General features: G+C 42.7%; 2 protein-coding genes across 2 annotated transcripts; both read right to left on the bottom strand.

The window, feature by feature from the left end:
- Positions 1-11532: 11532 nt before the first annotated feature.
- Positions 11533-15375, bottom strand: rwdd3 (RWD domain containing 3). Its single transcript, XM_076977006.1, has 4 exons — positions 15171-15375; positions 14613-15079; positions 14294-14409; positions 11533-14162 (listed from the first exon to the last, which is right to left on the bottom strand). The coding sequence occupies exons 1-4, from the start codon at positions 15259-15261 to the stop codon at positions 14051-14053; spliced, it is 786 nt and encodes a 261-aa protein (XP_076833121.1). The 5' UTR covers positions 15262-15375; the 3' UTR covers positions 11533-14050.
- A 1966-nt stretch (positions 15376-17341) lies between these two features.
- Positions 17342-19607, bottom strand: hccsa.1 (holocytochrome c synthase a). Its single transcript, XM_076977050.1, has 7 exons — positions 19460-19607; positions 18937-19069; positions 18585-18754; positions 18354-18502; positions 18086-18205; positions 17912-17998; positions 17342-17829 (listed from the first exon to the last, which is right to left on the bottom strand). Exons 2-7 carry the CDS (start codon positions 19040-19042, stop codon positions 17637-17639), a joined length of 825 nt encoding a protein of 274 aa, XP_076833165.1. The 5' UTR covers positions 19043-19069; positions 19460-19607; the 3' UTR covers positions 17342-17636.
- Between the last annotated feature and the right edge of the window lie 259 nt (positions 19608-19866).

Genomic DNA, 19866 nt, shown 5'->3' with positions numbered 1-19866 from the left:
CGCGACTAAAGTCAAACGTGGATTCACAGTAAGCCGTGAATGCTTTGAGTTACAAGTGGGATTTCCATGCTGGACTCTGTGGGCCCCAGTTCTAATACACGGACTGCGAGGGAGGGCACTCTCCTAAATCCTCTTTGACAATCACAATCCATGAAAGTCAAAACCTGAATTGTTAGCTCAAGCAGGCAGGAGAGATGAAGACGGCACATATCACGAACTGAAAAGCTCCCTTTCTCTTTTACTTTCCTCTTTTCATCACTGAAACGTTCAATGATTTTTTTTTCCCCCGGTGTAGCAGTTATAGGCAGAGGCCGGGGGGGGGGGGGGGGGGGGGGGGAGCGGGAGAGAGAGAGAGAGAGAGAGAGAGAGAGGGGAAGGGGAAGCGAGAGAGAGAGAGAGAGAGAGACAGCACTGTCTCCGATGTGCTTCCATTGTGTCACCACTGCACCTTTCTGTCCACTTCATTTAGCCAGTAGTGAAGCGACAGGTCACAGCAGCCTGCAGGGGGCGCTAATGAAAGTGCAGAAGTCTTCAGCTTACATCAATTCAATTTGTATTTGTTTAGTACTTTTTATGACAGACATTGACTGATGGCAGCTTCACAGAGATCCAGGTCTAGCCCCCTAATAAGCGAACCAAGCGTGACAAGGGCGGGTTCAGAAGAGGGGGCAGGTTCAGAGGAGGGGGCAGGTTCAGAAGAGGGGACAGGTAGAGAAGGAGAGCCCATACTCCTATGAGCAACACCAGAGAGCAGGACACTGATATGAAAGTGACAACAGCAAGATTAAAAAGATGCACTCGAATCATTCAGGTGAGGAGAACAGGGAAGATGGGTGACATAAGCCAGCCGCCAATATTAAAAGCATAAATATTGCAGACACCTGGTTTTGTTCAATATTTGCAGGACGTTAAAAATGAGAAGTATAAGGCAGGTTTAGAACAGCATATCATCAGTGCAGTCTCTGTATGGATTAGCAATTTATGCAGTTAGTCGCAACAATACATTACGGTTTTAAAAACAGGTTAGGAGTTCATGCAGTGGTTTCAGCAGGTGAGCTACTCCCACACACCAGGAACTAAGTTCAGTCCTGCCACAGCGGAGCTCTTCGCATTTTCACAGCTTCTTCTTAAGGAAGAGGAGGGGAAAAGCCACGGAATCGTCAACCGAAGCTAAGAGAAAGACGTGGAGAAGTTTGAGGAAGATATCTCATGTCTTCTCTCATCTCTAATTTCCCTGTACATGTTAACTGTGGCGCTGCACACTACAGAACTTCACCCACTCCTCCGCCGTGGACCGTGACAGGAGAGCTTCCTCACGCCTTCTGCAGGCGGGTTTTTTTTTTTTTTCCCACCACTCTTTCTCCTCACCCTGTCGGCCACCCACTGCTTGTTAAATCAAAACATGTCACTGCGCTTGATTGCAACAGTCAAGTTCTAATGTATGCCACCTGTGGGTGCGCTCCAAGGCCCGTAAATTATATTAAACCTATAAAAAAAGATCAGCTATCACAGACCCATGATGGACTGAAATAATTATAGCAGGTCTCATTTTGACTGTAAAGCTTGCGGAAGACGACCAGTGTGAGGGAGAGAAGGTTCAAATAACACTTCACCATCACCCCAGGGGGCACCAACGACGTGATTCAAGCATGGAGCTGCATCGGTCCCTAGCCAGAAACACAACAGCATGGATACTATAAACAATAGTTATTATATCATATCATGTGACTTTATGGTTGGCTTGAATATATACGGTATATACTTATATATACTTTATGGTGGGCTTGGCTATATATTTTCAATTACATACAAACACGCAGACATACGCACACATTTGATACAATGACTTAATTAATATGGCTTAATCTGAGAAGAATAACAGGATAATAATATCATCTCTTTATGTGTAGCACATGGCATATGTATAGCATGTTCACACACACACACACACACACACACACACACATATATATATATATATATATATATATATATATATATATATATATATAGAGAGAGAGAGAGAGAGAGAGAGAGAAAGAAAATAATAAATAAAATAATACATAACAAATAAGATAATCAAATATTAGAATATTATTCTGATTATATATGTGATACTGTAGCCTGCAACTGATCTAGATGTGCTACGTGCACATTTATTAACACAGCCACTAAAATAATGCACAAAAGAATAAATTGTCATCACCCATTCATCCTCATGCGTTACTGTGGGAATTGTCTACTGAATTACTTGCAAGAGATGTAATCAGCTGTATATGGATTGTTGAACACCTTCAGACCATCAGAATTAAGTATTTGTTATTTCCAGTCGCAAGGTATTTTAATACTAATGGACATTGAATTAATTACATATTTGTTTGCATTGCCAGTTGTTGCTATGACAGGAATAAAGTCAGGAAACTCAAAGAAAGAGAAACTACACTATTGGTATGAATGTTCTGATTTAAACATCTACCTTTTCGGATACAAACTAGTTCCTCTTTCTACTAATTCAGAAGCACTTTTGCTGAAGAACCTCTGTCCAAAAGGTTTCTATGGAAAAAAAATTTAATTTCTAATTTAATTTAATTTCTAATCTAGTGAAATTACAAAATTCTGGTACAGCACACACAGTTTCTTGAGAAACAGAACTTTTCAGACAGACATCCTTCAGTTCATTAGCTCTATGTGTGAAAGTGAAAAAGCACTGGTGTCACTCATATTGCTCTGCAGGAAGCAGCGTAGAGGAAGAGACCTTCAGGGCTGCATTTCTGGACGGCCGTGAAGATGGCCTCAGTGTGCCGACTCCCCTTGAAGCTCTCCTTCGACGCGCCAGTGTAGTGGAGCGTGCGTTGGCGCGGGGGGTCAGCGCGGCTAATTAACTCTCCGGCCGTGGTCTTCATTACCCAAGCTTGATCGCTCCTGTGCACGTTCACCGAGTACCACTGTGGGCTCCGAACAACAGCAAGTAGTGCTCAGTCACTAATGAACACTTCTCAGTGGACTAGGTATAAATGACAGGCAAGTTAGGGTGCAGAATCCAGTCCCTCTTGTTATTGAGCTTTGTTTTTAGGGTGAGAGGGCTCGGTTACACTTGTTTAGACCTTTGGAAAATGGTGTGTGTATTACAGTATAGCACAGCTGGTGTTTGCTTCTATTTCAACATCTCATGTGATTTAATAACAGGCTATATCCTACGAACTAGTAATTTAAGGCTCAATAAAAACAAGGCAACAAAATTGTGGCTATAGTTCTTTCTGGTTCTGGAATGATAGTTTTCTTAATTCCAGGTCCTTTTTTGCAAGGCTGTATAAAACTGAGATGTTTAAGAATTTATAGTAACATAATTAGATTTTCGTTTCACGTTGACAGAGGTGTTAAATCCATCAAGTAAATGAAATTAAAAAAATCTTTCCAATACTAAGAGGCAGAAAATATTCCTTATGCATCCTATCTATTATTAGCATTTGTACACATGTGAAACAAAACTATTAATGCTTCATTTGATTATGTTGTACTAACCCAACTTTATCTTATTTCAAATTAGCAAATTGTGATAGAGAAACATTAAGTTCAGTCAACCATTCCGGGATTCTTCGGTTTGATATTGTGCTTTTTATTGTGCAGATCCATTTTATGTAGGTTCTGCAGAGATCCATCAGGCATGAATTCTGTCTGGCCTTAAAGGTTCTGTAACTCCACCCTATAGATGGGGTCCCTCAAGGCATGCCATCTTTTCACGGTAGCAGAGACACAATACAATAACAGGGATGACAGAACCTGTAGACCTACGCCATCTCTCTGGTGCACCATGAACCACTTCCAACATGTACACTCGCACTGACAGATTCCCGCTATCATAACGTATCCCCGAGGCAGTGCCTCAGATTTCAAAAGTCATTAAACATAATTGTTATGATCGCTTTAGCATTGTGAACCTCGCAGAACCCTAAGGAATCAGTCGGGTGACAAAAAGGCTTATTGTGTTTTATAGTTTGCATTCAGAACTTCACAAAGACACGGTGAAGAATCCCTTAAACCCGCTTGTTTAAAGAGTGTGGCCCCTCCAGTCGACCACTTCGCTGAAAATAGAACCCATGGGCCCTTAAAAAAGTCTTGGTTTGTAGAACTGAGCACTTTTATTTTGGCTAAGTGGTCTTATTGTGGGTGTCCACTGTTCAGATGTCTGTTCCTATAACCCACTAACAGACTTCACTAAACCCAGAAAAAAATAGATGACTCATATTTAGGCTATTTCTCGGTTAAAGACAGAAAGAGAAATAAATCTATAAGTTACATAAGACTATACGTTAAGTAACATGATAACATTCGCTTTATAATGGTGTTATTTTGAATGGAAGTCTTTAATTTTGAGTATGGCTACTGAGCTGTGGGTAAAAATAACTTTTCAACAGATGGCGCGAAAACAACTTTTCAATAAGTCAAGGTCACGTTTTTTCCAGTCACAGTCTGTGGTGGATTTTCGGCAAATTGTCGCCAAATTCCCCATAATCTCCTCCATTTTCCCTCCCGGTTCTTCCGATCCATCACGGGTTCTGCACATTTTCAGCCACGCCGTGTTTGTGTTCCGTGGTAAACGTGTACATTTTGAATGTATAACATTTTAAGTGTTTTTCTTTTAATAAAAGAAGTATGATATAGCCTTATATTGTAAAAGCCTATATATTGTAAAAGCAACTACATAATTTGTTTTGTTCACAGAACCCGCCGAATAGAGCCCGTTAGTCACTTTACAGCAACTCGTTTCCTCGGTCGGGATGAAATCTTGGGCTGTTTGTTGACGATGATTAACATTGAGACAGACACCGTCTGTCGTCTTACCAACATCACCTGCGCGGTTCAGATGTGCGCGAGCGTCGTCATCCACCGCGCGAGCGACGCTGTGATGCCGAGAAGCGCTGCAATATGTTTGGAGCAACCGACCGACCGTTCAGCATTCAAATGACGGAAGAGGTCGGGAGGTCAACTCCAGTATGAACCATGAACATAATGTTTATCAGCAGGCCTGTTTATAGAGGCTACTGTAAATAGATATGGATTGCATCCGTGTAATTAAACGCTTCCCGCTGACATTTTACTGTAAAACTTAAAAGATGCGATCGCGTCATTTGCAGTGGCTAAGAGGTCAGAGTTTCATTTCTTTGTGCTTAGGGCAGATCGTGATTAAAAGCGTGGCACTCCAGAATATAGTCTTGCTTCCAAACGAGCTTCTATTAATTGAGTGGTTATAAAAGAAAAGCAAAAGTTAAATGCTTTACTTTGGAGATTTACCTTTGATGATTCATTGCATATTTATATTTTGCTGCAGGGGCGTGACGCTTGCTGCCAATTTCATTGTTTTCTTTCTTACAACTGGACAGACAGAGCACAAAAACAAACTGATCAATTTATTAACATCTACCCATCGACCTGTTTCACCACAGACCTTATGAAAGCAATTTCTAATCATGCATGCACAGCTGTGATGCTGCTGTTTTTAGACGTCGTTGACACTGCTGGGGTGACAGTGGTCTGCCACTCAAAATCACCCAGGCACCAACAGGCCAGTGATCTGAAAGTGACCGGGTGTGGTCAGGACAGCGATGGTGTACAGGTGCAGAGAAGCTGGACACCCCAGCTGTGTCTTGAGGGGGGGTGCTGTAGACACTAAGCCTGGTGTAATACTCCTTCCACAAACTGAAGGGAAAGACATCAATGTCTCTTAAAACATATTTTCAATTCTTTCAGTCTTCAAAGTCACCAGTAAATCTTGACATCAGAAGCTCATAGTATATTGATGTATGTCTGGGCATTTCATCTTTATCTTTGTTTTGTAACATCACATTTGAGCACTTCTAAGAAAATGGATTGGCAGAAATGCATATTAAGGTCAATAAAATGTGATAGAAAGCACTGTTTCCTTGTTTTGCATGAGAAGCATGATTTTTTTCTTTTTCAAAAGACAATAACTGTTTGTTTGTTGTGAAGGTTTCAGTTCTAACACCAGAGTGTTTAACACCAGTGTTTAACCCTCTAACAGCTGCAGTGTGTGGTCATTTATTAGTACTCAAGCTATTGTCCAGGCTTTATACCAGCATCTTCACCCACATCTCCACCATCTTCACCCACATCTCCACCATATTCTTTATTATGAATTCCCAGCATCTGAATTTTCTTATGCAGATATACACACAGAGGTGATTTTTTTAATCATTTATCCTTATCCAAGTTCATAGGATCCATTCTAAAGATAAATCAAGATAAATCCAAGCCACTGTCATATACAGTGGGGAAAATAAGTATTTAGTCAGTCACTAATTGTGCAAGTTCTCCCACTTAAAAAGATGAGAGAGGCCTGTAATTGTAATTTGGTCACCTACAATCAAGCAAGATTTCTGGCTGTCACAGACCTGTAACTTCTTTTTTAAGAGGCTCCTCTTTCCCCCACTCATTACCTGTATTAATGGCACCTATTTGAAGTCGTTAACAGTATAAAAGACACCTGTCCACAACCTCAAACAGTCACACTCCAAACTTCACTATGGTGAAGACGAAAGAGCTGTCGGAGGACACCAGAAACCGAATTGTAGGCTGGGAAGACTGAATCTGCAATAGGCAAGCAGCTTGGTGTGAAGAAATCTACTGTGGGAGCAATAATCAGAAAATGGAAGACCTACAAGACCACTACTAATCTCCCTCAATCTGGGGCTCCACGCAAGATCTCAGCCCGTGGGGTCAAAATGATCACAAGAACGGTGAGGAAAAATCCCAGAACCACAAGGGGGGATCTAGTGAATGACCTGCAGAAAGCTGGGACCAATGTTACAAAGGCTACCATCAGCAACACACTACGACGCCAGGGACTCAGATCTTGCAGTGCCAGACGTGTCCCCCTGCTTAAGCCAGGCACGGCTGAAGTTTGCTAGAGAGCATTTGGATGTTCCAGAAGAGTATTGGGAGAATGTCATATGGTCAGATGAAACCAAAGTAGAACTATTTGGTAAAAACACAACTCGTCGTGTTTGGAGGACAGTGAATGCTGAGATGCATCCAAAGAACACCATACCAACTGTCAAGCATGGGGGTGGCAACATCATGCTTTGGGGCTGTTTCTCTGCAAAGGGACCAGGACGACTGTACATGTGTACATGAAAGAATGAATGGGACCATGTATTGTGAGATTTTGGGTGCAAAGCTCCTTCCATCAGCAAGGGCAATGAAGATGAAACATGAGGAGATCTGCATGGAGGAATGGGCCAACATACCAGCAACAGTGTGTGCCAACCTTGTGAAGACTTACAGAAAACGTTTGACCTCTGTTATTGCCAACAGAGGATATACAACAAAGTATTGAGATGAACTTTTGTTATTGACCAAATACTTATTTTCCACCATTATTTGCAAATAAATTCTTTAAAAGTCAGACAAAATGATTTTCTCAATTTCTTTTTCACATTGTGTCTCTCATAGTTGAGGTCTACCTATGATGTCAATTACCGGCCTCTCTCATCTTTTAAGTGGAAGAACCTGCACAATTGGTGACTGACTAAATACTTATTTTCCCCACTGTACAGTAGACATACAGAGTACAGGTATTTGTGTCAATGTAAGTGCTTTGTAATTAATTAGATTTTCAGTATGTTTTTGAAGTCAAGGGACACTTGACGGCTTGAAAGGACTGAGGGGTTTGACTGAGGCCTTCAGGAAGTGCCGGCTGGTCAGGTTTTGGTTTAGCATTAGGCTTTTAAAATTGAATATGTGACAACTGTGACAGAGGAGCCAGCAGAGGCATGATGCAGCAGCAGTGGTGTGATGTGATGTGTGACGTGGTGTGACGTGGTGTGATGTGATGTGTGAAACAGCATGCAGCACTGTGACATGGTGTGATATAGTGTGACTTGCTGTGAGGTGGTGTGACGTGGTGTGATATGATGTGCTGTGATGTGGTGTGACGTGGTGTGAGGTGGTGTGACATGATGTGGTGTGACATGCTGTGAGGTAGTGTGACGTGATGTGGTGTGGTGTGGCGTGCTGTTATGTGGTGTGGTGTGACATGTGATGTGTGGTGTGCCGTGCTTTTAGGTGGTGCAATGTGCTGTTACGTGCTGTGATGTGTTTGTGGCCTGATGTGGCGTGACGTGGCGTGACGTGTGATGTGGTGTGACGTGGCGTGACGTGATGTGGCGTGACGTGTGATGTGACGTGGTGTGACGTGATGTGGCGTGATGTAGTGTGACGTGGCGTGACGTGGTGTGGTGTGACGTGGCGTGATGTGGTGTTTGTAGCGTGATGTGGTGTGACGTGGCGTGCAGCAGTGGAGTGACTAAGGGTGAATGCACTACGACTGAAGAGGAGTCATGCTGCTGCATCTGGGATCAGCTGCAAGAATCTAATAACACTTACAAGGCGACAGCAGCAAACTCCATATGGGAAAAAGCTCTGAATTCCCCTAATGTTGTGGTAAAACTAGTCATCTACTAACTCAGATCAAATCTGGTTAGCAGTGGGCCTTGGTCCAGAATCTAACCAGGGATAAACAGTGGGGTGGGGACTTGTAAATTGTAAATGGTTACTCTTAGACAGGTGACAGGTGTGCCTAACCAGTGTAAGTACAAGATAAGTGGTTATAAAATGGTTGGTGTACTCATAAAGTGCACTTATCAAGTTACTAAATAATTGTAACTTGATTTATATTTCAAAAGAAAACACTGCAATATTTAAAGTCTTTTAAGTCAGTGATGATGGCTCTTAGACGTTCAGAGTATGAATTTCGAAGTAAGATAAGGTGCATTGTTGCATCCGAATCAAAGTTATCTGATTTGCACTTCCTGTGCAGACCCAGCACTCTGAGACACGTGTGTATTTGAGCATCTCAACCAGACGAGGTGACACACATGGGAAAGTGCGTTTAAACTGGCAGGTGGCCCAATTATCCTCTTCCCAGCAATTAGGCAGCATACATCATCATCTTCAAGGGCAGCAGCAAATGTTTCTCTCTCATTTTCTGGTAGAGTGAGTTGCATCAGGCATCAGATTTTCCTGATTGTTTGTGGACCCGACAAAGGCATTTTACACGAAAGATAAATAAATAAATAAAGCCCTGCCAACATCCAGCCCTGCTACTCGAACATGGTGTGAGAGTGGACCAGCTATTTGTTTATGCGATTGGACAAAACTGCCTATTCGCAGTTGGCAGAAGGGCCCGGTGCACACGCACCCCTGCAAGTCCCGTTGATCTGGTGGCCGACACTTCAGGAGGACGGCAGAGTAGCGAGTCTCATCGCACCGTCTGGAATTAATGACGTGCTGCTGGGAGGCGACCAGGTTGCTGCGGGCAGGTGCCACGGAGGCGCGGCGGTCCTGTGGCGTGGGAACTGGGAGCGTAGGTGGTGAGCGACGGGGTTTGGCACGGCGAGCAGTCCGAAGGCGCGCGGGAGGCCAGGGAGGGTCCGCGGGTCGAGCTAGCAGACGGGCCGTACCCCCGCGAAGTGAGAGCGGCCGGGCCGCGCGAGCGTACTCTGGCTTCAGGGTTTTCGCGTGGGTAAGCAGGCGCGATTGCGCTCCGTTTGAAAGCGAAGAGCACGAGGAGAACACAGGGGCTACTTCTTAAAAGGCTCCAACCGACAGCCCCGACGCCCATCAAGCAGATTACCAAAAAGGGCCCCAGGGTGTCGCGAAAAGTGAAATTAGATCGAGCCAAATTGCGCTGCCATTGACTTTGTGACCTGGGCTTCCTCAGTGGCATTAGCTGGCCCTGACCTCCACAATCAGGGCAAGAATTGCCCCGGCAGGCAGGACGGGGTAGAGAGCGGCAGACGCCAGGGCCCGACCATCTGCCCCCGCCAGCAGAGCACGTACCTCCTCATCTGTGCTCAGCGCAGAGGAGATCCCTCATAACGGCAGGTGCGCAGATGGGAAGCAGTGAGGGGACCTATCGCCAAAGCAGCTCCAGCCGCAACCTCGCCAGAATCGGGCCTTGGCCCGAACGCCGCTCGCCTCAATTACCGTTAACTAAATCCACAAGTTAGTCATTCAGTCGGGTAATGGTAATTGAGGCGAATGCCGTCTGGACTGAGACAAAGTGTCTCAGAGCAGTCTGAAAGAGGGCCGAGATGCCAGCCACGTGACATCGGTGCATGCGAGCGTGTGGAAATGTTTTCGAATCTCGGAGAGATTCGCGTTCGTTCGCGTTGGTCGCGTCGGGGAGGAACCCTCTCGGGACGCCTGCGTGTCGCCCGAAGGGATGTGGAGTGATCTGGGGAATGGGATTGGCTCACAGCATCCAGAGGTATCTGCTCAGCTGGTACCCAGGGGAGGATCTCAGCTGGGGCCCAGCTGGAGGTCTTCGCCGCACGGCTCGCACGGCTCGAGCTGACGGCAGAGCACACAGCCACAGAGGCAAACGACGGAGAGAGAGAGAGAGTCAGTCAGACAGGGCACACTCATTCTTTTTATGATTAATGTTGCAAATTACTGATTGTTAATTATTTTGTAAATGACATGTTTTTTTTCTACTCCTATTGATGTTTATTTAAAATTGCATTGGCAATAACATTAAGGTCAATATAGCAATGTTAAATTGAGAAAATATGAGTAGATTCCTTATTTAGCATTGTTGATTCATTTTGTAAATAATGCATTTTGTCATTCATGTTTGTGTTAAATTACTTTGGAAATAATGTAATAGTAATGTATTAGCTATATAAACATTTACATTTGCACACATGAATCTCTTCTCAGTGACTGGAGGGCAATATGTTGGCGTTTTGGGTCCTGGTCCAGGTTTACATTATATGATCAGTGATGATCCTCCACTGAAAACCCTTTTTAGTCTGAAACCAGCCATAAGACTTTTACTGCAGTAAGTGAAGCATAGTGATGATATAATATTGATCCGTGACCCCTTTGGCTGAAGTTAAAGTTGCATTCTCAAAGATTGAATTGCTTTTCTTCTTTTGAATTAGTTACTAAATGAATCTGCTCACTTGGGTAGGTTGTCAAGCTAAAATTAACCTGAGAGAAGTTCACGGTCTGAGCCGGTGTCTACATTCTCCATAAAACCTATTTAAACTTTAATGATCAAATGCACAGGATGCTGTACTGACGTTAGACTATATACCCAAATATATATGTTGCACTTTGTTGGAAGCATTGTTACATTGTTACCTTGAACAAATTAAAATAAAGAAATCGTCCAGTTAATACACTTCCATAATACAGGTGAATTCTGTCGAACTGGATAAACGTGTAGAAATTGAAAGCGAACACAAATATGTTAGATCAGCGGTGACCGCAGCACAACATCGCCCTCTGCTGTTCACTGACTCCACACACAAGTGCAGTGATTAAGTGCATTTACATATGTTGTTATGAATAGTGAGAAAAAATGATGATGCCTTTTTGTTACTTTAATGGACATACGGGTATATAATATTGGGTATAGAAAATCCATTCATACTTGTCCAAGTAAGTTAGGCTACAGACATTTAAAATAAGGTTGATACTGCAAAATGATTGAAAATGACATTAATGTTGCTTACTGAAATGTTTAATTTGGGAGTATTGTTGTATTGCACAGTTAATAATACTCTACAAGATATTGTGGCTCCAAAATACATTTTAATGACTTAAAACAAGACAGGTTCAAAAATAAAAATCACCATATCATATACATATAACAGTATTTTACAATAACCACCACTTCACCCCACTTCGCAAGAAGCTGTCAGAGAATGTGTTATGCTACTTGACTTAGCTGTGAAGCTTTTAAAACAATGAAACCTCTGTGAAAGGAAGGCAAACTGAATGTTTAAAAACAACATTCAGTAAACAGTGTCCCAAATGAGATAAGTTTGTTCCTCACATTAACCCAAACACTTAAACCTGCCTCATCCTTATCAACTAAAGACGCTTCTTACTAAATTGAAGACCTTCTTTCTGTACCACATCTGCTGAAACTCTATGCCTGTCCAAAGCACACCGTGTGATATCTCCTTTCTCCGTTAACTTAATTAACATGTCTATCTCTCACGTAAGCCGGCCTCAATACTCCAGTTTAATTAAAAAGGGCTGCGTTCGCGTGGCGCATTATTCTCGGAGTGTGTGCTCGCATGCTAAGAAGCTATGATGATGAATGAGACCACAGGCTCAATATTCCAGAGTCCAGTGCTGTTGCCAGCCGTATACCTCAGTGACCAGACGAGATCAACGTATTCCTGGGGTTTTTTTTTTTCCACGCTTCTCGAAATTACATCTCGTGTTCTCAAACCTCTCCACACTAAACACAGAACAACTCGCCTGTTTTCCCCAAACCCCTGACAGATTAATTACAAAATAAAGCATCTGCACTCTTCTTAAAATGAAAGGAGACCCAGCATCCAAATGAGATACTCACACCACCATCCAATGAATTCGCTTTTGGTGACAGGCAATTTCGCACCAGTGTTGGAAACCTAAGACACTAGCATAATGAGGGCTATGAGTATCCCTGCATGGCATATATCAACTCCAATCCCAACTGCATGGGACATATTTGTACCAACCTTCCGAAGAGGCCCCGAATGTAAGAATGGACAAAATGTATTTGTGCGCAGTACGTAACTTACACGACGTCTGCGCTGTGAATGAAAGGTCACACAGGAGTTGTTTTCTCTGTTTGTTCTGAAATATTTTAACTAAATGCCACCCACACAACATCTCCGGCAAAACTTACAAAATCTCATTCATGATATCATAATAGAACTAGAAACCCCTCCTGCTTGCACAACCAAAAAAGATTCATTCCACAATGAACATTTCTCCATGTAAAACACTTGGAGACATTTCGTTTTTAGACAGACGTCTGAATGGAAACTGTAGTCAACTATAAAGTGCTTGCAAAGTCAAAAAAAGGTCTGAATTGGAAGCAGAGAACCTGTTTTGCATAGAGAAAGCAACAACAATGCAGTGCTCTGAAATCCCCATACCTACACTAAATTTAACTTGGGAGCTTTTGGAGACCCCCCCAGACATGCCATACTGAAAACACAATGCAGGGAAAGTGAGTTTGGGCAAAGTCTCCCCACGAAACCTGTGAGCGTGCCAGGAGATGGTAAACCACGTGAGCGCCACGTGAACCACGTGAGCGCACCTGTGTGAAGGACAGGCTGGGCTGTGATGCGTGCAGTGGCCGTTACCTTAACGGGGCTTTAAATCGGGATTGCAAACTTCAGACTGTTTACGTGGTGAAAATGTCACGCAGCGTGTGCGGATTTGAGCGCAACTAACCCCGCTACACCCTCACCCCGGCTGAAGCATTCCGATGGCCGCACACATCCCTACATTTCCCTCCATGGGACACTGGCTCGCTCCTGTGCCAGATCGAAGAGCCATTTTATACAAGCAAATGCCACTATGTAGATGACATTTAAGCCATGTTGTTTGGGAGGAACGTGTCCGGGAAAAGGTCACGAGAGGTGAATTTATTGTTCCGATGGGGCGGCGGCAAAGGGTAACGAGGTGATTTTCATTAAGCTTTGTTAATCAGGATTTACAAAATGTAATTTTATACAAATCCCCCATGCCATATGGTACAAGCTTGAGCAGCCTGTTCTCGGGACAGATTGCTGCAGGAGAGAAGGCTCTGAAGTACAGGGCGCCGAGACAAAAACACACAGCATCCGGCCTGAACACACAAGACTTTCCTGGACGGCAGGACTTACACGCTCCATTCTGGATTTGTGAGCCTAAAGCCCAAGAGTTCTGGAGGTGAGCCACTGACAGATTCATACAGGCTACAAACTGCTTCTCTTATAACCTATTTGTGCCAAATTCAATGCAGCACAAATTATGTATTGGATTTTAAAAATGGCCCAATGGGAAAATGTCCTGCCATAATTTTCTTGAAGTATTTAAGCCCATAGAGCTATATTTCTGGCAGAGCGCCCAATCCTGCCTGTTTTTTCTTAAGACTTTACCCTACAATGACATCCAGATACAAGCACACCCACTGGCAGTAGATTAATGAATCAACTGGTTAGCCAATTACAAGCGAAGAATATGCCGAATACATTTACAGCAATGACGGAACAAACTCTTGATAAAGCTTCAATGATCCAGTTATATCAAACTCCTTTCTGAGGTCGTCTAAAGATAAAGGTTCTTTAATTTCAAAGGTTGACAACCTGAAATAAAAAGATAAAGAGAACAGAGAGAATGGGAAATTAATTGATTGGATCAATAATAATAATGTGGTAATAAGTGCAATATGAGGGAATTTTTAAATGGTGTGAATTGCAAACGTGAAAGATCTTACTTCTTGAAATCTTCTGGAAGTGGCATTTCACACAACACACTCATCATCCTCTCCTTACACCTCTTCCCTGATGAGTCAACATCAACTTTCGCTGTCCTCTGCAGGTGAATATATTCCTTGACAAAAGAATTTAGTATTGTAATTCTCCAAATGTCAAAAGTCTAAATTGAACTGGTAAAAGAAAAACTACGCCAGTATTAACTTGAAGTTATGAGTTGAGTGATTGATTTGAATTGCATCTCAATGCATCTATACGAATAAAATATTTATTCTAATGTGTACTAGGCAGTGGGTTTGAGGCTTCTACTAGTAGCTGTACCTTGATGCTTTCTTTTGTCCCTTGCAGTAGAATCAAAATGGGTTTTCCAACAAAGAGTCTTCCAGTGAGACCCAGCTCTAAAGTCCACTTCTCAATCACTTTAATGTATTTGGCTTTGGCTCTCATATGATCTAAATGAAGCAACGCCGTCCATGTTCCTTCTGCATTACTGTACGACGCATTTGGGCTGTGGAGACAAGGTGAGGTTGCAGTCACAACACAGGAGTTCTGCTGAACCCAAGTCACCAGCTCGTGGACCATGGGCGCGCGCGGAAGGGTGCGCGCTTTGTTCACTATCATGGTGCTCAGCTCTTGGCACTGTTTCCTCGACAGCTCACTTGAGTTCACGCTGACATCCGGAGGCGTGTGAGGATATTCGGGAGAGAGCCGGAAGATTAGGCTTATTGGCGTTTTCTCGTCGGCTGTTTCTATTGCCGTGCATATGCGGAACGCAATTCCTCTTTGTGCTGCATTAACGGAGACAACAGTTAAGATCAAATCATGTGTGATGTGAAGTGAACGGCGCTAGGGGGCGCCATCCAACCCGTCAACACTTACCTGACTCTTCAATTACCTCAAATTCGCCTCTATCGCAGTAAATTGCAGATAGGACGGACATTTCCTCCACTGCCTCTTCAGACATTTTCATAACGTGGGTGTATGCGACTGAATATAAACATTTAAAAGTTTAGCTAGCTACGTTAGTTAGGACGTGGACGTGATTGTACTCAGTAGTGTAATTCCGTGTTGCAACACTGACCTGTAAATTCAGTTCCGAGCTTTTCGGTCAGTAGAGTTCAGACTACAGTCTGTGTCTCTCTACACATACATACACTTTATGATTTACGGCTGAGAAAGATTTTATTTTACACAGTGTTAATAATCGGATTTTTACACTACAGAAATGGCAAATGAATAAATATCACACAATTTATTTAAATAAATTATTTAAGTTTGGAGGACTTAAATTGAAATAAAATCACAAAATATGGGGAATAAAGCACTGCATTATTTAAGCTATTAGGCTATATTATGCAATATTATATGTAACTCAGATATGTAGGCCTATTGTAAATTGAATTTAACTGCAGTGTAGACTCTAATACACGCTAATCCAGACAGATATGAATATAGTGTTGCATTTATGTTATTCATGTCATGTGCCATTACTCGGGTGGGCAAATGCCTCATTTTCAATCTTTTCAACCTGTATAAGATATGACATCTAAATAAGATGTGCTATGTTTGTAATGCAATCGTGTGATCCAAATTAATTATCATTACAAAAATATAATCTATTAAATAAATAAATAAAAGTTTCATGGGTGTGACGCCTCTGCATATGGCTTTAATTAGAGAAAGCTGTATTGTTATTATGCTTACTATACATACTATAAAAAATGATACGTTAATCACAGACAAGTGACACCTTGTGGCGAGTCGTTAAATCTCGCGCGTGGAGAGAAAACGTCAAGAGCGGTTAAGAGATGCTTCAGTACTAACTGGCTTGACCATGTTATTTAACATATGGCGTTATTAATCATGCTTTAAATGTCCCGTTTGTCTTTTAATATTTCTTATTGGTCATTCATTATATATACATTCGTTGTTTTGAGAATGGCACAAATTTTGTTTTCATAAAGTTTGCTGCCTCAGTTTTATGGTGTAGTGATTAGATGAATTGCAATTAATTGCGAGGTCATTCCCTGTCATGAAAATAACCTTATCACAAAAATTATTGCATTCCTGCCCCTGTATTTCAGCCTTACAAAATGGCCTCATATCATCATCTCAGTGATGGTCTCGATAGCTCAGGAGAAAAGGTTAATGACAACAAGACAGCCTACATCACTCTGTCATGCTGGATAGAAGAGCAGACGGGTTGCTTGGTATCAAATATCCTCCAAGAGCAACTTCTCCCAATGATTCAGGAGCAATTTGGAGATGAACAATGGTTTTTCCAGCATGAAGGAGCAGCTTATAACAAAAGTGATGACCAAGTGGCTCTGTGAACAAGACATTTTGGGTCCATGGCCTGGAATCCTCTCAGATCTCAATCCCCCTGAGAACCTGTGATCACTCTTCAAAAAGAGAACTAACTAACCCAGAAACTCTGATCAACTCTAAGCAGTGATTAAAGAATGCGCTGCAATCACTCAAGATTTTGCCCAGAAGCTGATATCCAGCATGCCAAGGTGAATTGCATAAGTCTTAAGAAGGGGCAACATTGTAAATATTAAGCATTTATTCAAGGACATATTTGTCAATAAAACGATTTGAAAAATTATGGAATGCTTACGAAACATATGACAAAGTAAAAAAAAAACTGAAGCAGCAAACTTTGTGAAAAGTATTTGAGGTATTTGGTTTTTTTTTTTCATTTATTCATTTTCATTCATTTTTTTCCCATCTTAGACATTTTTTATAAACATGCTGCCTCTCATCATCCAATTCAGCACATTTTTTTCTTTTTACTATAAATTATGGGCAATATGGTAATCTGGGTTATGGCATCAATCGTAATCAAATAGTTTTTATATTTATTAGAACTGTTGTAAAGCCTTGTCTTTATGTGTACCGATGTGTCTATATCGTAGTCGGTCTAGTGCTAGACTGGTAACTCTGTGATCAAAAAGCAGCCCAAATCAAATAGTATAAAGTGATCATTTCCAGTTATTTCTGCTTAAGAGGCTTTTAGTCTGTTAGGAATAAGAAATCATCGCAAAAGCTCCTGTATAATTAACATTTATGTAACAATTTTGTATTTGCAAAATTATACAACTAAGTAATACAGGTTATCCTTGTACAACGTTTTTTGCACATTTCATTAATATGTATTATGGTGGCAGGCTGAAGTAGACCTTGAACAGCTGTCATCACTAGTCCAGGCGCTCAGCATCGTGTAGGCGACAACAATGAGGTCATGAGGTGCTTACTGCAGTCATATACACACCACAGCAGTTCTCCTCAAAACAAAATGAGCTTGCACTCAGGGGACCAGCACGGATTAAACATGAGGAAATCTCATGAGGAGATCCATCGCCACCAGGCCACCTTCATGCGATCCCACACCGCTCCTAAAGAGTCAAAGGCGGGTCGGACATCTAGGACGGTGTGGTTGGGTCCCTGTCCGCCATCGTAGTAGTCGATCACATATCTGACCTCTTTTCCACACCGGTCGACGATCCAGTCATGCCTGTCGAATGGCAGTTCGTGTCTGTGGAGATAAAAAGGCCGTGGTAAAAAATACAGAGATGGACACTGTGATTGGGAGCATTCGCAAGGCGAGCGTCACTCACCCCATCCAGTGGCGCAAACGGGCTCTCGGAGTGAAATCTTTCGCTTTGCCACCGAATCTCATGAGCGCTGGACCACAGGGGCATTCTCTGTGAAGGACAACGGAGACAGCAAGAACTCGCGAGCAGCTGAGAAACGTATTACAGGTAAGCAGGTGTGACCTCCTCTTGACCTACTTCGAGTGGAGCGCCTCCCATCTGAGGATCTCCTGCCAAGCCTGTTCATTATTCTGGTTGTGAATCTTAATTATGTCTGACATGTCTTTCTGAGATATGTCCTGCTGTTTCCAACGCCACCTGGAGGGCATTTGAAGTAAATTACACCGAGTTAATGGTTCCCAGACTGTTAACTGCTACAACTCAGGCAGCTGTCATCAAATGAAGATTTTAGGGATCATAGACTGGCGAAGAGTACAGAAAATTATCTCCTTTAATGTCTCCTCACCCCTTCCTCAACATAGCGTTCCAAAACATCTGCTCAGAGGGGTAGACCCAGTTCAGGTCCGACCCTGCGCGTGGGATGTGGGACTCCTCTCTGGCTATGGACAGTGAAAAAGGTTGCCCAGGAGACGGCTGCTGATTGGGGGGAGGCATCTGGAATCAGGCACACAAGTGTAAAGCGCCTGGCCACGCCCACACGGCAAGCCGAAATGAGAGGACATTTTGCTCCACGTACCATATTTGCAGGGTTGATGTCAGAGGACGTGGGACTGGTTCCTCTTGCAGCTCTCATAGGACACTCCACAAATTCATACGCCCTCTCCTGATGCACCGGGTCACCTGGGACGGTCTTTGGGGGCTCTTTGTCCTGAGCCTGGTGCATGGGACACCGAGCCGGAGGGACACCTGGGACATAAACGTGACATAGAATTAAACAGGAATTACATGGTTTTCTGTTAGAAACCCTGGGTAACTGACCATTAGTCCATAGAGGGTGGTCAGTGACAGGAGCGCAGGGGGATGTTTCCCCCTAAACTTAAATTACCTGCCAATGAGTAAATCAGTTAAAAGGCCAAAAGTGAACTCGCCATTTTTGGGTTCCTGGTGCATGGGGCAGCCTTTTGGGGAAGCCTGGTCCAAGTTAGACATCACAGCACCCTCCGCCTTGACAGTGCCCAGGGGGCTGGGTGTCATATCTGTAGCTTCTACCACCTGTACCAACTATAACGGTTCTAGTAAAACTCAAGACCAAAGTTAATCTCACACAGTTAATCTCATCCTCCCTTTCACATACCATAGAACTACTAGTCTACAATGACAAGTTTAGCTACAGTAGCCACACCAGCCACGATAACTGCAGTTTTCATCCTTCAGCTCGCCAGCCAAAGCGTGAAGGAAACCTGATCATGAATGAAATGACTGCATCTCGTTTATATTACATCTTCAGATATTATTAAGATATCAAATAATGATTATAGTTAATGGACTAAATGTACACAGCTCAGTGTTAAGATGAAGGTGTCCTTGTAGGTAAAGACCAACACCCTCTATGTATCCCAGCATAAGCAGCTAACCATGTGACAACTGTACACATAAGAAAAGATCAATTACCTTCACCTTAGTTTATTTTCCTCCCATGTAGCACATCTAGATCTATTATGTGTCTTTCACTACTGGAAGATTACACACGAGATACGTCCAATGTGACAAGTCGTGCTTTACACACCAGACGACCTGAAACGTCTTCTTCTATTAGTCCGTGTGTAAGACCCGTGGCTATAAATGTCTATGTCGCCCCCTTCTGTGTAGGAATTGAACTGTAATCGCTATAAGGTTGCATCGTTTAATAACATAAACATTGTTGCTTGTTTGTATCAAGACACAATGTTTCAGGACTATTTTATTTGCCTAATCAAGAATATTCGTCCTATTTGAAACTCGATATAAGAAAGCTAAAGAGAAAATATACACAACTCACGCTATAGACTTTAACATAAAACAGGCAAGCAACGACTTTT

The sequence above is a fragment of the Brachyhypopomus gauderio genome, chromosome 16, assembly GCF_052324685.1.
Source record: "Brachyhypopomus gauderio isolate BG-103 chromosome 16, BGAUD_0.2, whole genome shotgun sequence".
Classification (NCBI taxonomy): Eukaryota; Metazoa; Chordata; class Actinopteri; order Gymnotiformes; family Hypopomidae; genus Brachyhypopomus; species Brachyhypopomus gauderio.
This window is presented reverse-complemented; position numbering and strand designations above follow the sequence as displayed.

What these genes read in the sequence shown, in the direction of transcription:
- rwdd3 (XM_076977006.1), bottom strand. Translation starts at nt 15,261, where the DNA reads ATGAAAATGTCTGAAGAGGCAGTGGAGGAAATGTCCGTCCTATCTGCA. An exon ending in TGAGGTAATTGAAGAGTCAG is followed by an intron (nt 15,080 to 15,170) that starts GTAAGTGTTGAC and finishes CCGTTAATGCAG; the next exon opens with CACAAAGAGGAATTGCGTTC. An exon ending in CTTCCAGAAGATTTCAAGAA is followed by an intron (nt 14,163 to 14,293) that starts GTAAGATCTTTC and finishes TTTTTATTTCAG; the next exon opens with GTTGTCAACCTTTGAAATTA.
- hccsa.1 (XM_076977050.1), bottom strand. Translation starts at nt 19,042, where the DNA reads ATGACACCCAGCCCCCTGGGCACTGTCAAGGCGGAGGGTGCTGTGATG. An exon ending in GCACCAGGAACCCAAAAATG is followed by an intron (nt 18,755 to 18,936) that starts GCGAGTTCACTT and finishes TTTATGTCCCAG; the next exon opens with GTGTCCCTCCGGCTCGGTGT. An exon ending in AACGCTATGTTGAGGAAGGG is followed by an intron (nt 18,206 to 18,353) that starts GTGAGGAGACAT and finishes AATGCCCTCCAG; the next exon opens with GTGGCGTTGGAAACAGCAGG.